Genomic DNA, 16,464 nt, shown 5'->3' on the forward strand with positions numbered 1-16,464 from the left:
TCAGAGAAACCCATCGACGTAGCAGGTAATTCGGGGCTCATAGAATGATGGTCGCCTTTCGTAAAATCCAAGCTTACGGACGATTGTGATGTCTCGAAAATTTTGGAGACAAGCACGCCCTAAGCCCCGCACCATTGGCACGAAGCAAAGCGTTTCTTTTTTTAGCTGTAATAATTTGTATACGACTCACAAATGAACCCCAAAGGTGTTCTAAACTTAGATACTGTTCGAAGTTACGTGCTGGATATTACTTAAGATAGGCGATAAACGGATTCAACAAACTTCGTATAATTGGCTGTTGTTCTTGGCTAAATCATTGTGACAAGTGGCCTCTGCACTGTTAGCACTCCATGTATTTGAATAGTTTTTGTATATGTCAGTGCCATAACATGATAACTTTGTTTCAAGGCTCTTGCGAGTTTACCTTTTTCTATTACTAATCTACATTCAAAATGTGACTAAGTTGTCTGTTACTTTATGACGAAGTTTATTTATTTATATAATACGATATAAAATAGATCATCTTAAGTGGTTATTTGTACGTCGGACCTGCTTAAATTTATGACAGAAATAGTTAACATGATTCTTCTACGAAATGCTCGATTCGAAAAGAGCCCTTATGTCTATATTTGAGAATCAGGTTTGTTACGTACAATACAAAGTGTCTACTAGTAAGTTTTTGGTTACCTACAACTTACTTTACAACAAACTGCGTCAGATAAAATTTCATTGGTCGTGCCTATAAAAAAAATTAAAAAGTCATTTGATTGAAAACCGCCGTCAGAATGGCGTTAGATTATTATACGTGGCAATAATAGCGATATAGATTGAGAAAGGCTCTACAATGGGACAGAAATATAACGAGTTTTCGAGGAACGTTTCCGAATGTATCTTTGTTATCTATTTCATTACTTGAAGCTATTGGGTTATTTGGTTTCTCAGTTGAAAATTACTAAGTAAGTTCGAGGTGTTGAGTTATAATCTTTATTAACACATCATAACAGTTTATTACAGCTAAGGCGGTATGGGAAGTTTTCGTTCGTCGCACTTTCTGCACACGGAAGATGTTTATATAATGTCACTTGCCACGTTAGTTTTGTCTCCAACAATGCAGGTATAGCTAAATTATTATAAAATAAAATAACTTTGTATTTGATTATTGGTGGGTCAATGGGGTTCATTGTTTACTTTCTTTACGCATGACCAGCGCACCGGACTATACTGCTGAGCAGCAAATTGACGAAACGCCGTATCGACGACCATATCTCTCATTGAATCTTACACACACTACAAGTGTTGTTTTCTAATTCAATCAAAAACATTCGTTTTCACTTGCTGTCATCTGAAAAATGATTCTAATGTAGTTTCGCGCCATATCGTCAGGTACACTACATAGTTGAGCGATCAAAACAACATGCGGCTACCACAGCAGAAACAAACGCGAAACAGCTATTTGACCTGGGCGTACCAGTAGCTTATTATTAACAGGTCGTCTTGGCTAACCAAGCAAGTTGATACTCTATAGAAAAGCAATGAGTGCCTATTCTATACTTAGATGTTCGTGCCAGTTCCACAAGCCGCAGCGGCATCTTCTAATAGCATTCGCATGTTGTCTGAGCTTTCCCCTTTCCCTGAACGCTCTTATCCGCGAATAGTTATTACCATCGGAGGCGGCAGTAGCAGCGTCACTAACGATAATAGCACTAACCACACTTACACGATTACCATCACGTTTTTACGAAGCTTTATTCGATGCTATATCTTCGATCTCGTCCTCTTTCTTCAAGCTCTCTCTCCACTGCGACAGTAGCCCTTTCCCCATTGAAGGTCGTCTGCTTAACCCAGAGTATTCGTAAGAGGGGAATATGTACTGAGCAGGATTCCAAACGCAAACGATAGACTGGACTGATTAATTCTGTGCGAGAGACAGCAGTCAACAGTAGTTGTGTTGGTGATCGTGTTGAGAACCTAGAATGAAAGGTGGAGAAACGGAAAGGAGTTCAATTGGCTAAAATTTCGCGCGAAAAGCTTCTCATCTCATGGCTGTTTTGACCTTGTACAAGCTATTCTTCGCTTGATATTCATATGGAAGTCTCTGTAATCAGAGTATTGGTGAATAGTTAGTGATCTTGAACTTGTGTTGTGGAGTGGGCTTATTGTTCATCACTTAGGGAGCTGATCTATTAATGCATCGTCACAGCGGCTCACCTTCTGAACTAACCAAGTACGACCACCTATGATCAGCGGAGTAGATAGAACTTTGACTCATTCAAAAACCATAATGTTATGTTTTATAGGGCCGGAGCATTCGTTGAAGATCCAGCATTCTCGATTCGCGTTCATTTTTTAAAGCAGCAAAAGAGCTCGCTTAGAAGGGACCTTTCAGCCTAAGGTCTTCTTCTATTCGGTCATGTTTGCATTTGTTAGATCAATGTCAACTACATCAAGTATAATGTGTCAGTAAGTTGTGTCATTCGTAGTACGTGGGCAGCCAAATATGAACAACACTAACCTGAAATTAATATATTGGTACAGATACTATACTAGGACAACGGCCTGTCTGTCTGTCTGTCTGTCTGTGGTTCTCTGCGTATATGAAAGTAAGAAGTACTCAAGGAGGCCGACGCATCGGACACGGACTAACCTTGTTGAAACGAGTTACCGGTCAGCAGAATAATTAGATCACTTATAAGATAGGAAAGGTATACGCCTGCTCAAGCCGAAGCCCATTGATTTATTCACTGAATGTTTTAAGTAATGGGTTAGATTTGCTGTTCTAGTCATCTATTTTGCACGCACTTTGTATTTTTAGATTGTCTTTCTATCTAGCTATCTGAGATCGAGCTAGATTTAAGCGAACATTACTCAGGGTAACTAAAAAACAGAGCTCGTATGTGTACTGTATAATGATAGAACAAGCGAATCGACGAGTAAGTACAACCATAGATCATTCGAATTTCATTGTCTGAACCGTTCTGCAGTAAAGTGTAGTAAGAGCTCCCTTGTTCTACATGAAATAATCGTGTACTAAACAGTGGATTTTTTTCGGTTTTATCAAAATATAACGTTACCAATATTATATAAATTTTATTATATATTTCATATCATGCACCTTCTCTATAGCAATGTTGACTACAGGCGGAGACAGATGTTGATCGGATATGTAATCTCGGAGCATTTATTGTGTAGGTGACATGTCCTCAGACAACTGAATTATCTGAGAATAGGGAATTTATCGCCAAACATTAACACCAAACGCTGAATATAATCGCCAATAAGAATTGAGTTTGTCAGAATGGAAAATAGAACCAATGCTTTTGGTTCCTTTGAAACTAAAATGTCCCGCAGACAGGCGAGGCATTGCCCATGCTTTTATAGTTGAACCTAGGGATACATGTTCATCCCAGATTGATTTACGGTTGTACACCAAAATAGAAATAGAATCAATTTAGATCTAATTGATTCAAAATTTTTTGATACAGGGTTAGAATTAATCAACCGAAACTCGATTGGTCTTGTAATGATGAGACTGTAAAGCGTCACGAAAACAAATAAGCTGTTTTTTCATAAGTCGGTTTTTTTGCGTGGTTTCCTCTGCTTAATCAAAATCATGAGTCTACAATTGATACTATTATCCAGAGGAGTCTTAGTCGACATTTCACATTACTCCATATTGGTACATGCTCACTTATTATGCACTTTGGCTGAAATACACCTGCACGCATGGGTGGCCATTTTGCAAATATACGATATATTGTGCAAATTTTATAGTACTTATTGTAACATGATGTGTCTTTGCGTGTCAAGAGATCAATCGACAGACTGGCAGCTAGTGAACAATAGCTACAGTCCCTCCCATTATCTTATATTACCAATAATTACAGTTTTACCGATGGCATAGATGATATAGACATTTTTACGAGCGTACAAATATCTATATCATCTAACAGTTGTCGGAAGTCCCCTTGCTAATAACCTTCGTCACTTTCGATAATCCGGCGCGATTGGAGCAGTGGAAATATAAAAAGCTACAACAACAATTCAGTCTGTTTGGTCTTGCTTTAACAGAGCTGATATTAAGTGCCGTATATAAGACACGACAGTTTAGTAAGTTAATTTTAATTTTATTCGTGAGAATTTAGCAGTCAGTGCACTTTGGAGCTTCACCGCTTATCGCATGCTAGACATTAGGTCCTCGATATAAGCTTTTCTGGCGTATGTTTAGACGGAGTGGCTTGGGATTATGAGGTTTTGGTAAAAGTTTAGAATGATGTTTTCTTGTTTTGCAGTTATGCCAATATGTTAATGCTAGCATTTAAATGATGATTTCCCTCTAAATAACAATTATATTAACAATATAGTTGCAATACATATCGTCACATATGAGTAAGTTATACTGTCTGAGATTGAAGTCATGTCAGAGCTGAGCCTACCTACGGTCAGATATAGAAGACGAGGTACCTAATATGGCAGGGTCATTCGTAGTTGCAGATGGAATTTCTTTAATTACCGTAATTATAATTGTTATAAGCTAACCGATAGCCCGTCCGAGGCTAAATGTTTTTTTTTTAAGTAATATAACTGCGCTTGCTTTCCCACTAATGAGTGCGAAGGAGTGCAGAACTGCCTCGATCGAGCGTTATTTTATCCAAATGATCTAAAACGTTGCTAGAATGTATCGTATGTAAATAAAGACAAGAAGCTTTTCGTTATCTAGGCGCGTCCCATAGTGTATTTATGCTTGTTAATTAAAATGTTATGCAGGTGAGGGAAAATTGCTATTTGCTTGAAGTGGGGTAAACAATAGAGTTTGTGACCTTCGGTTAAAAATGACATAACAAAGTTGCCTGATTCTAAGGTCACATGATTCAAAGATTTCACTATGTGTTGACGTAGATAACCCTTTTAAAAACGCGATGGTTATTAGTTATCTATGTGTATCTTATGTGCTACGCATGGACACAATCCAGAATACCCGAAGGTACTAAAAATTAAATAAAAATTAGACCCATTGTTGTTACTTAGTCTAGAAGTAATTTGCTGCTTGGGATGGCATATGGGAGCAGATGTATGATGCCGCACTCGGCTATGCTGAGACGCATTGTTATAGGTTACGTGTCGTTAGCGTTCACGTATTTCGTATTCTTCTGAGCGTTCGACAAAGATGGCCAGGATTTCAAGTCAAGTAAGCATAGAATAAAATTGAATCCTATGCAAATAACTCGACGACGCGTATCTTTAAGTTATCATAGTATCACATATTTTGTTCTCTTCAAATCTGTATTAGATGAAGCCGAATCGTTTGATTGTTGTTACCTTGAGAAGCATTGACCGGGGAAACTTCACAAATTTTTCCTAGGATTCGTCTTTTAGCCAAAGCGAAGAACAAAGTAAAATGAAATGCAAACGTTTGCGTAGAGTGAACGACAGGACAGCAAAGAAAGCGTATGCGTTGTACCCTGCACTGGGAGGTAAATTGTGTGAGAAAAAAGTTTGTGATTTGTTCAATGCTATGGGATGAACAGGCATTGCTAGCGGGGCGATACTGCAGTTCAATGTGTTAGCTAGTTAATGCTGTCCAACATTTTGATTAGTAACTAATAAGAACGATTCAAGGTCTGTACACACGGCTGTTCAGAGTGAAGAAGGATATCATTTTTAAAATTAGACCTCCCGACTTATAGCCCGGGTAATTGTATAACCTAAATCTGAAGGCTGATAGAAAGAAGAGGAAGAAGAAGAAGAAGCGATTTCTTATGTGCATCAAGTACAAAAATGTGATTCGAAACAGTGTACAACTTAGGAACGCAACATCTTCCTCGAAATTAGTCATTGTAACTGACTCATCACTCTGTGATCATCAACTGACTAAGGAACTTCGAATTTATTGTTTTATCATAAAAGCATTTACGTATCTTGACCTGTTCTTGCAAATCATTCTTTTAGTCTATTAATGTATACTACGTTAAAAGTTTCGTCATCGGTAGGCAAATAAATGAATATCCTGGCATCCGCCTACAAACGTATATACGTTTCGTGATAAAGGCAGTGACGTAAGAAGCTTACAACTAGGCCTAGTTGTTTTAAGAAAGGTGTAAAATAAAAGTATTTTGTAATGAAATTTTTATAGTCATGGTTCATTTGGGAGACTCCTATAAAATAGTCACGCTTTTTTTGGACTATCGAAGTCTCTCGTCTACCCGTTAACGTAAAAGAAATGCGTTCTATCTGCAGGTTCCATTAACCTAAACGGTGGCGTATTTCTCAGCGGAAGAACTTGTATCTGGCTGTGTTCCAGCTGCATGTACACAGCACTGTGATCCCTTTTCAATAACTGCTCCATTACCGATACGAAAGGATGAAGCTGAGAAGTATAATAGGTCTCATTTAGGCGACGAAATTCATCTTGTGAGTAGGCAAGGAGCTCATTGTACTGGTTGGAATGGTATTGCTGAATGTTAGGAGGCCGATCAGTGTCGACGTTTAACGAGAGGCTAAAGGCATCGTCGACCGCTTCCTTTGCCATTGTTTCCACAATAAACAAGTAAAGGCGTGCAGACTCAAGCTGAAATAAAAATAAGTAACACCTGTATTATATCTGCTTCTAAATACCTATATGTGGTACAAATTCAAAAGAAAAATTCCACTTGTGTATATGGAGGGATTCCACAAGCTGGCAATTCTATATCCAATAAAGTTGGCACCGTTGGGCTATTAATGTCCATTTCAGTGGCCAATCCCGTTACTGCAGTTGGTGTAACGCAAGTGAGGGTTGTGCTCGAAACTCGACAGTACTTTTTGAATCCATGCGACGGTAAAAAAATGTTCGTTTAGAGAGAGCCTCTAATAAAGCCTAAAAATACAAGAGACAGACGGGAAAATAAGTTAGGGCCTTGGTTAGGGCCGACCTGCGCTTCGGCTTTTATTATCGTACCCTTTTCGTTATCTTGTGTTTCTTGTATTATCGTTAAGTGCAGTGCCTCCATCTTAGAATTCGATATAGTATTTTGTGGAAAAAAGGTATAGGAAAAGGTTTTCAAAGCAAAAGGTAATTCTAGTGCTTGTTCGTTAACTTCGAACTTCAGTGGATACCTTTCTTATTATTATTATTTTGTAGGTAAGCTCCAGCTGCTTTGAAAGATTGTTTTAGTGTTCTTGAGCTAGTAGTCGCTTCACTTGCCACGTAGGCTGTAGAAGGTCGCGTAAGCTATAGTCTATAGTAGTTGACTGTTCTCAGTTTCTGAGGTAACTCAAATCTATTCAAGCGAAAAGGCTGCAAATGAGGCTTCGGCATACTTTTTTCCACCTAAGAATAGCGTCTGGAACTAAGCATTCGACTATTTCCCATTTTAATTTATAGCAGATAATACTAATATGAACTCGTGTTATCGAAAACTTAGCGTGATTCTGCGCAAATGGCTCTGATACATCAACTTCGAAAATTTCGAGGCAGTCTCGTTGTTTTCACTACACATTTTGGCGGCAGTTGTGGTCGACGGGAATACGTTCTACATTAACATTTTATTTCGATGTTCAGGAAGAGTTAATTTTTCAGTATCTGAAGGCTACCATTTATGACAGCTTGCAACTGGATATGTTTTGACTGAAATTGTTTTACAAGTAGCTTAACAATAACCAGCTTTACTAGAAGTATATCATTGTAATCTGCCTCAGTATCTAAACAGAACTTTACGTACTTCAGCCGTACGTTCTATGAGGCCAAAGCAAATTATAATATTGCATAAGAAAATAAGTTGATATCGAACGTGACGCCTACAGCCAGATGTACTCTAAAGTATGCGACTTGGATTTATAAGAACAAAAAAATCCAACAAAATGCATCAATAGTCAATAATATTACTGAAAATACATTTGGGTATTTTTTTTTTATGTAAGAGCTGTTCATTCTCGATGTCTCAGATCTATTCAAAGATTTTTGACTGCAACAGCGTAGCCTATGCGGGCGAAATGGTTTTTTATCACACATATCAGTCGGTTTTGTTCGTCGTCGTTGATGCTGAATTACTGAAAATATGTTAAGGAACTTGGTCATTTTAGGTTTTTCTCATAGCAGCGGCTAGGCATGCTGTACTGCACTACGTCGGGTGCATTTATTCAAAAGCGATGTTTATGCCTTCCATAATTGGCAGGTATAATGATCCTACTGGACAAGATAGTTCGGCGTATAGACAGAACATGATCGAACATCTTGTATTTTATCTTAAGTAATCCGCAGGTAGTTCTTTGAGTGACATAATGTTTCATCTATAAAGCTAGTTATAATAGGACTTCGATATTATGGCTATTCGATAGACTGGTGCCATCTCTAGCGGTTCGAACGTAATACATCGGGATTGAGTGACATGCTATAATCCAGAACGCCGCCTGTGTGATTATTGCTCAAGTTACTACTAAAAGTTGATACTACGAATAGCTTACTGATAGTCCTATTGTGACCACGTAACTGGGTTTTTTCGTAGTATGCAGTAAGCTTGCTTAAGACTGCTCGAATGCATCTACTTTGTATATATTTACGACCTTTCATGTAAATAAAAAGCTGAACTATTTTACTCTAGTGTTCATATATAGTCACTGTGTCGTTGGAATTATTAGCTCGTTGCTTTCTCCTACTGGAACTCACGCTGACGCCAGTCACTTTCCCCGATCCACACTATCCATTAGATCTTCTTGGGTCGAATTATACAGACAGAAAAGTGAAATATCTATTAGTCTATAACTGATCATACTAAAATGTTGTGGTTTCTGCGGCGTCGTAAGCTGCACCATGTACGCATAAATACATAGATAGTTTACGATTTTTTCACTATATATATACATTGAGTTGAGTCGGGCTGCGCTGTTTCGTGTCGGAAACCTTTGCGGTTCGTGTCCGTCAGAATCTGTATCCTATTTAGTAGGTGCAGTTAAGAATCCATAAAAGCAACGCACACGTGTGGTGTATATACACATCGTGCGAACACGCTGGTATAGTGGAGACGATGTTAATAAAAATTGCTTACCTCAGTTGTCAACGATTTGTTTCATCGGGGCATCTATTTGCAAAAACTATTGTAGGGCAGCTTCGTGTTCCTATTCCTAGAAGTGAGGCTGAGGTATGATATCGGTTATCGTTTGATCTGATGCTTTTTGCCGTACGCCACTTGCTATGCCATGTTATATACGTCAATCTGCTGATTGTCGGAAGTGGAATAGCAATTTCCGACAATCCGCTCCTTTGTTGTTTTTAAAATTACGAACGGCTTTTCAGAACATCGCCAATAGTTTGTTTGGATTTTTGGATATTAATCTAATTAATTTATTTAACATACAATCCCCAAGGCCACATCAGTGTTATATATATATTGTACCCCTTATACGTACCATCTTTCATCTATGGGAACGAATTTAGATAGTAGTCCTCTTCAGCTACGTAAAACCAACATACAACTTTTGTCAGTAGATATCGAGTTAGCTTCAGGCGCTGTTACGAAGACGCGCTGTATTTAAAGTGCTTCAATGAACACTCTGACTTTGAGGTGTTCGCGATAAAAACAAAGTGGTCTAAATTATCCGTTAAACATTACCTTTTCAAACGTGCACTTAAAATAGTTAAACTCGTTTATCCTACATATTTTACCCTCATCGAAACGACACACTTGGTATTTTGTTGAGCAATAATTGGCCGCTCGTAGGCACGTGATGCTCAATGATGGCCCTCACATCCCATAATTTATTCACAAAAATCTATTGAACAAATAAGCGAAATAAATGGTGAGAGAATAAAAGCAAAACAAAAAACGCTAACACTGCGCTTTTTTAGCTTCTTCATTACAGTTAGATTCCCATAGAAGATCAACCAGCTCGGTACGCTGACAATCTTGTGATAGCGTTGGCGACAACATTGCTAATTAACGATGGCCGCCACGGTAATGCTCATCCATTTCAACGATTGCTACAATGTCGAAGCACAAAAGACTGAGCCCGTGGGAGGCGCGACCCGTTTCTGTACGGCGGTTAAGTCACTGCGGCCATTTAACCCATTGGTGTTATTCAGCGGCGATATTTTGGCTCCATCGATTATGAGCACGTTCACGAAGGGCGATCAAATGGTTCCCGTCCTCAACAGCATCCAAACTGATTGTGCCGTGTATGGAAATCATGACTTCGGTGCGTATCTTACACACGCATATACACCGAGACGCTTAGACGCTGTTCATTTGCGTGGTTTAGCAAATACGGAATCGCTTAACCTAGGTAATAGGCTGTTTCAAGCGTAGGATACGCATGTAGTTCGTTCGCCATTTTCCCGAAAGGCGTCTGCATGTCTATTGCCTACTGCTCTAACGTTTTGGTAAGATTCACAGGTAAATCCCAGGTATTTATTTTGACATGATGGAACAGATCCACAAGTACCTTTTTTTTTGCTTTTGACTCTATGAATTTGCCTAATTATACGTGCATGCGTGCAAGACATTACATTATATTTATGTGCCATAGGCCGCAGGGGGAACGTGTATTCATCGCATAGGAGATAGTAGACGAAACAGTTCACGGCTTACGGAAGCAATTGTACCTGCTGATCTTTTATGGCAATGTTGAAACATTTATAGTCTGTTTGGGTAAATGACTGGGTTTGAGGCAAATGCATTAGCAGTAATAAAACTTATTTATGATGTCCACATTTTTACCAGAAAAAAGCGTATTGATTGTACCAAACAAATAACTAATTGAAATTATTTTCTTCATCTCGAATTGTCCTCATATATGGTAAAAAATCATCGACACGTACATATACTAAATTAATTTAGTAATACTATTATTGCGTCTGTGCGTTGTGAAGTTTGATCTATAGTTTTTCTTAGACTTAAAAATAAATCTCATCTAACTTATTGTAAATAAAAAAAAAACTCTACTATAAATATAAATATATTTTTTACCGCTCAGTTTTTTTTTTACTTCATAGATGTCATATATAACTTGCTTCAATTCCGATAGCAAACGAATTATGTGACCTATCATCGAAATCCAATCTGACTTTCGTGTATAAAGATATAAAATTTCTGTTTCTGTATTAGATTTCGGCGTAGACAACCTGATCGACTTTAAGGATAAATGTAAATTTCCATGGCTGATGAGCAACGTTGTTGACAACGAAACTCAGAAACTATTGGCTGACGGCTCTGAATTTGTCATTCTCGAACGCACTGGAAAAAAGGTAGAATAGGTGAAAGAAAGCCTAATAGAAAGGGTCATTTTAACAAGGTACAATAAGCGTAACTGAATTGAAATCTAACTTTAGACAATATAATTATTTATGTCAGTTCAGTTCTTATAAAATCAACGGAATCACCGATTAAGGATGTTAAAAATATGAAAAGAGAAAACATATTTTTATATTAACATAGAATGTACGTACGTTATCGTCATCAAGTATCATCAAGTATAGCGTAAAGACAAACCAAATGGAAGGCGGCCTTTTGTACTAATCTTTTTTTGTTGCTCAGTGTCCTTTATTCGCGGCCCTGTATAAGTTCTGTGAAGCGGTTTATACGTGCGGATCAGAATTATAGACAATTTTGTCATATACAATTTTTTTTCAGACTATTATTAAGTCGACTTAATGGCTATTTAAACTGGTCTTCTAGGGCCATGGCTATTTAAGGGCATCTAGAATCGTACGTAATAGAGATGAAAACTACAATCGAGGGTCTACCGAGGGGATCTTAGAAAGATTTGTTGGAGTAACGATAATAGACAATTTTATAATGTATGGTAGTCATTTGTAAGGCAGACTTACCTTGGGCAGAACGTTATTGATATTAGTAACGGGGCTCTTAGATAGTCTGACGATATATAGCTGTGAGTAGCTAAATCTACATATTTTAATTCTTCCCACAACTATCTAACGGTGTCCATTTCGATGGTCAAAAAAAAACTAATATTAGACCCATTTGTTATTGTCATTTTGTGCGTTGTTTTAGTTTGGAATTATCGGCCTTGTAGAAGAAGAATGGTTGGCTACGCTAGCTACAATTGACGCTGAGCAGGTAGAGTTCCGAGATTTCGTAACTGAAGGACGACGGTTAGCTCGACTCCTCAAAGGACCGAATCATGGATGCCGCTATGTGATAGCTCTTACCCATATGCGATTTCCCAATGATTGTCGATTGGCGGAGAACGTCGATGAAATCGATCTAATTCTTGGCGGACACGATCACGTTTATGAAATTAAAAAATGTGCAGGTGGGCACATATATATGATGAAATAAATTGATTGATAGTATTAATTTGTTAGTTTTGTTTTCAGAGTGAATTGTTTTTATAGATAACTTTAGCACGTGGGACCCGTGCCAATTTGGGTTATTGAGTTACTATTTGTCCCATGTTGGACCCTAAGCAAAATTGCCCCGTTTGGATCGTAATGATTTTGCAATGAACTATTTTAAAGCTTCTTTTTTTAAGGTTTGATATTCACTCGATTACAATATATGATGTTTGCAGGAAAGTATATCGTGAAATCCGGAACCGATTTTCGCCAATTCTCCAAAATTATTCTAACGTTTACAGTCGAGGGACCAGTCGACGTAACTATTGAGGAGGTAAATATCACATCTAAATACGACGAAGACGAAGATCTCCTCCAAGAGCTCAAGAAGTACGACGCAGTAGTTCAAGGTGAGACGAAATTCTCGTATATAAAATTCTATTGCCTAGATACAAAAAAAGTATCAAAGATATTAGTGTGATCAGAATGCTGTTTAAAGACTGGCATTTAAAAGGTCTCAAATACTTACCCTCAATATGTAATCTCTGTGAGCTTGTCGCTCAAGCAGGTAAAATGGATGAAGTTTTGGGTCAGTTCTCAGTGGACCTCGATGGCCGATTTAGCTCAATCCGTACGTCTGAGACGAATTTAGGAAATTTTATCACGGACGTTATGCTAGCTGCGACGCATTCCGACCTCGCATTGCTCAATTCGGGCACCCTCCGCTCAGATCGAGTGCATCCGAAAGGTTCTTTCACCATGCGTGATTTGGTGAGCAAACTACTATGAACAAAGAACACCAATAGTAAATTTATATTCGCTATAAAAGTTATTTTGTGTAGATGCTTTACCACAATAGAATATACACTGCATCACACGTTTATTATATCACATAATTGATAATAATATGCTTTCTATTTTATGTGAATGAATAATATTTGATGTTTGTATATTCAGAGAAAATTATACCAGTTAGTATTTGTACGTCGTGTCGGTCGCATATATCTTTATTCCAGGTGACTGTCCTTCCAATGATGGATAGTTTAATAGTTCTAGAGGTTACAGGAAAGCAAATCGTAGGGGCCCTTGAAAATGGCGTAAGCCTGTATCCGAGACTCGAAGGACGATTTCCACAGGTAAGTACGTCATCGTGTATCGTTCTTGTAACTTCCATACTTGTTAGCGGTAAGTGTAATGATTTGTTAAAAATACTTGATGTTGTCTTATCTTTAGCAGTTATTAGCTGACAAAACTTTAACAGGCCAGAGAAACCTTCTATTTGTCTCGTATTAAACATCGCTTAGTGTTTAAATCGTTTATTTCATTATTGCTTATCTTAGGTGTCTGGAGTTTCATTTGCATTTGATCCTCGAAAGCCAGCAGGCAAACGTATAAACCCCGACCACGTAAAGATTGGAGATGAAAAGCTCGATCTGAACCAAAGATACCGACTTGTCACGAAGATGTACCTTTACCAGGGCAAGGACGGTTACGACATTCTTAAGAACTCGCTTATATTGGTAACTGATGGCGTATTATTTATTTAATGATTTAGAGAAACAAGAGCAATTTGCGCTTTACGAATGTAATTTTTCAGCCCATTTAAGCACTCAACAAGGTATAACCAGGGGATTTTTTAATATACTCTGTCAAGCGGTCTTTTTCTTCTTGACATCTTCGATGGTAAGCCGATGTTAAGCTCGATGTTAAGGTCGCAGCCTTTCGCAGCCAAAGCGATTCGAAATTTTTGCGTTGAGTACGGTGTGAACTCCATAGCTGATAGGGCCGCTCAACGGTCGCTTAAAAGACACAGAAAGGTAAAAGAAGACAACCGGTGAATAACACGTGAATCAGCAGAGAGGCTAAATTCCAGTCGTATAATTATCTACCGTTATCTTGAGTCTAAAATATTTACCCAAGTTTAGAAAGCCTGGCAGCGCCGTAAGCTCAGTGAAGAGAACAAGGAAATGTGACATTTCGCCTAGCAGCAGGTAATACGCAACCGCAACGGCAGGTTTCTACGCAAACTGATCACCGATGACGAGCAACGTTCTCTCTACATTAATATAAAGTACAAAAAAAAATGGATAGCTTTGAGTTAAGCTAGATCACCATCCTGTCTGAAGGGAGCCCGCAATTCACCCGCTGAATGCGACGTTCGTTTGAGTCCACTGCATTTTGTTGGTCTCATGGCAACGAGCTAGTGTTTCTACCGTCCGCAGGCACATAAAATTCGTAACGACGCATTTCACAATGAAGAAGGCTCTCGAACTCGGCGGACGCGTTGTTCAGTAGCAGACCCATAAGTTTTCAACGAAATAATACGACGAATACAACGAATACAGAAACCGGTTGGAGATGGGAGAAGATCATAACTAGTAACAATGAATAAATCGTAAATGAACTTTAAACTAAAATTAAAGTCAGATACTCCGTTTTTATCAAGTGGAAAAAACTATTATTACCTGTGTACTTAATACTGTTGTGCTGCTATATCAGAGAAACATAAAACTCGATAAGCTTGTCGAGCGATGTGCCATCAATTTCAACCAAATCATAGAATCATAAAGACGTATTATTAATTGTTAAGCTCTGCTTTATTTGATTTCCTATCGCTCTTTCAGATGGCTGAAGACGAATCGCCAGAATTATGTACAGCAGTTCAGAATCATTTCCAGGCGATCAAGATGCTCACGGGGGCTCAAGAACATTGGCATACGCACCACAGACAAAGTCTTGTGGCTCTCTCAAGGAGGTTTGTGGTTAACTTGTTAACGTGTCTGTTTTCCACGCGATCCCAACAAATCTAACAATTTACACTGATGTTACGTTATGCCATGTTCTAGGTTCACATGATACATGTATTATTTGTGAAAAATAAAGTACCACTTAATCATTCTTCTGTTTCAATTAGAAATGTTTCTAATTGATCACAAAAATGAACAACAGGTGATTTCACTGATTGTTTTATTATTTCCAATTTAATTCGAAACAGTTTGAACCATTAATAAGCAGCTTAACAAAAAGAAGGCTTGAAAAATTTACCTATATTTTTTTATACCGCTTATGTTAAAATTATTAAATTATTAAATGAAGACAAACAGAAATTTTAGTACAACAAAAACATGATTACGTTTAAAGCATATACGCTCTGATTTTTTGTTTTTCTGCTTAGTTTAGTTATTAGTAAAACTTGAATAAAATGTTAGACATTCCCTTTCAACATACCCTTTCTACCAAAAACGTATAAATTAAGTAGTGCAGCCGGCAATTAATGGAAAATAGTGAAAAGTGGCTTAATTGATCTGTTTTCCTTTGTTATCTCAAATATTCGTATATCCGGTTTCGATATTTGCCTGAAGGGACGTTTATCGTTAACTCGACCATGAATAGATGTAATTTAGCTTTGGTGATTTCTTTAAATTTATTTCTTGTTAATTCATTGTCGTTCAACCCCGTTAACGTTTCACTGCATATATATTTTAATACACAAAGTTTGCTATATCAAGCTCATACGAAAACTCAAAATACGAAAACTGCACCTTCATATGCTACCATAAAAGTTAAAATGCTGACTCTACACTTAGGAAAAAGTTATTCTCATTTGCTTCAGACATAGATTCTATTGGCCGCTAGAGATTAAACTTGCGATGTTGATAAAATTTGGAATATAGTTTTTTTCGATACCGCCCTTAGGTTTTAGTCTGTTCTGGGATCAGGCTGCGACGACTTCTGTTTACTTTTCGACCCTTGCTGAATTTCAATGCTTGGTTAAGTTGTATGACGTTAAGTTCTATAGAACCAGCCCAGCCCCGGTGATGGAGTACTGCTTAGTCTGCTAAACTTGAAAGATGAGCGGTTTGAACACGAGTACAAACTAGACATACGTCGTTTCGTGATGGGAGAACGCCTAAATGCGGTGCCGGACGTAAAAGTTTTAATTTTAACTCTTTTATTTACTAGCATATTTAACTTTAGTAACATATTAAAAACCGCAGCGTTCCGCTCACATCATTAAATCGGAAAAATCGAATGCATCTGTTATGTTTCTTTAAGGACATCAGTCAGTCTTTTTAATCATGGATATTACATACATATATAGATAACTAGTTCAGCACCGTTTAGCCGGACACAATGGTTAGTGCGGCAGGACCGGACGTAAAATTCGACACATACATTTAATAGAATTCATTTATATA

General features: G+C 37.9%; 1 protein-coding gene and 1 long non-coding RNA gene across 15 annotated transcripts in view; one reads left to right on the forward strand and one right to left on the reverse strand.

The window, feature by feature from the left end:
* The first annotated feature begins 1,874 nt into the window (after positions 1–1,874).
* LOC111244180 (uncharacterized) overlaps positions 1,875–16,464 on the forward strand; it is a 21,995-nt gene continuing 7,405 nt past the window's right edge. For 5 of the 14 annotated variants that reach the window (XR_015319758.1, XR_015319756.1, XR_015319755.1 and 2 more), the window contains exons 1-9: positions 1,877–2,224; positions 9,821–10,167; positions 11,076–11,215; positions 11,982–12,243; positions 12,502–12,675; positions 12,831–13,036; positions 13,282–13,401; positions 13,606–13,785; positions 14,890–15,020. Coding sequence is in view for 10 of the 14 variants with exons in the window: in XM_022790998.2 (XP_022646733.1) it covers positions 9,915–10,167; positions 11,076–11,215; positions 11,982–12,243; positions 12,502–12,675; positions 12,831–13,036; positions 13,282–13,401; positions 13,606–13,785; positions 14,890–15,020 (1,466 nt within the window). In the remaining 4 variants the exon portion in view is untranslated. Of the gene's footprint in view, positions 2,461–2,535; positions 2,703–9,820; positions 10,168–11,075; positions 11,216–11,981; positions 12,244–12,501; positions 12,676–12,830; positions 13,037–13,281; positions 13,402–13,605; positions 13,786–14,889; positions 15,021–16,464 lie in introns of those variants that run through there. The other 9 variants (XM_086978319.1, XM_086978320.1, XM_086978315.1 and 6 more) reach the window with 8 other exon arrangements.
* Positions 13,782–16,464, reverse strand: part of LOC111244236 (uncharacterized) — a 4,218-nt gene continuing 1,535 nt past the window's right edge. The window contains exons 2-3 of the long non-coding RNA XR_002670805.2: positions 14,181–14,321; positions 13,782–14,064 (exon numbers count right to left, since the gene is read on the reverse strand). This is a non-coding gene — a long non-coding RNA (uncharacterized LOC111244236). The remainder of the gene's footprint in view (positions 14,065–14,180; positions 14,322–16,464) is intronic.

This window comes from Varroa destructor, unplaced genomic scaffold (genome assembly GCF_002443255.2).
Source record: "Varroa destructor unplaced genomic scaffold, Vdes_3.0 BEIS01000001.1, whole genome shotgun sequence".
NCBI classification, from domain to species: Eukaryota; Metazoa; Arthropoda; class Arachnida; order Mesostigmata; family Varroidae; genus Varroa; species Varroa destructor.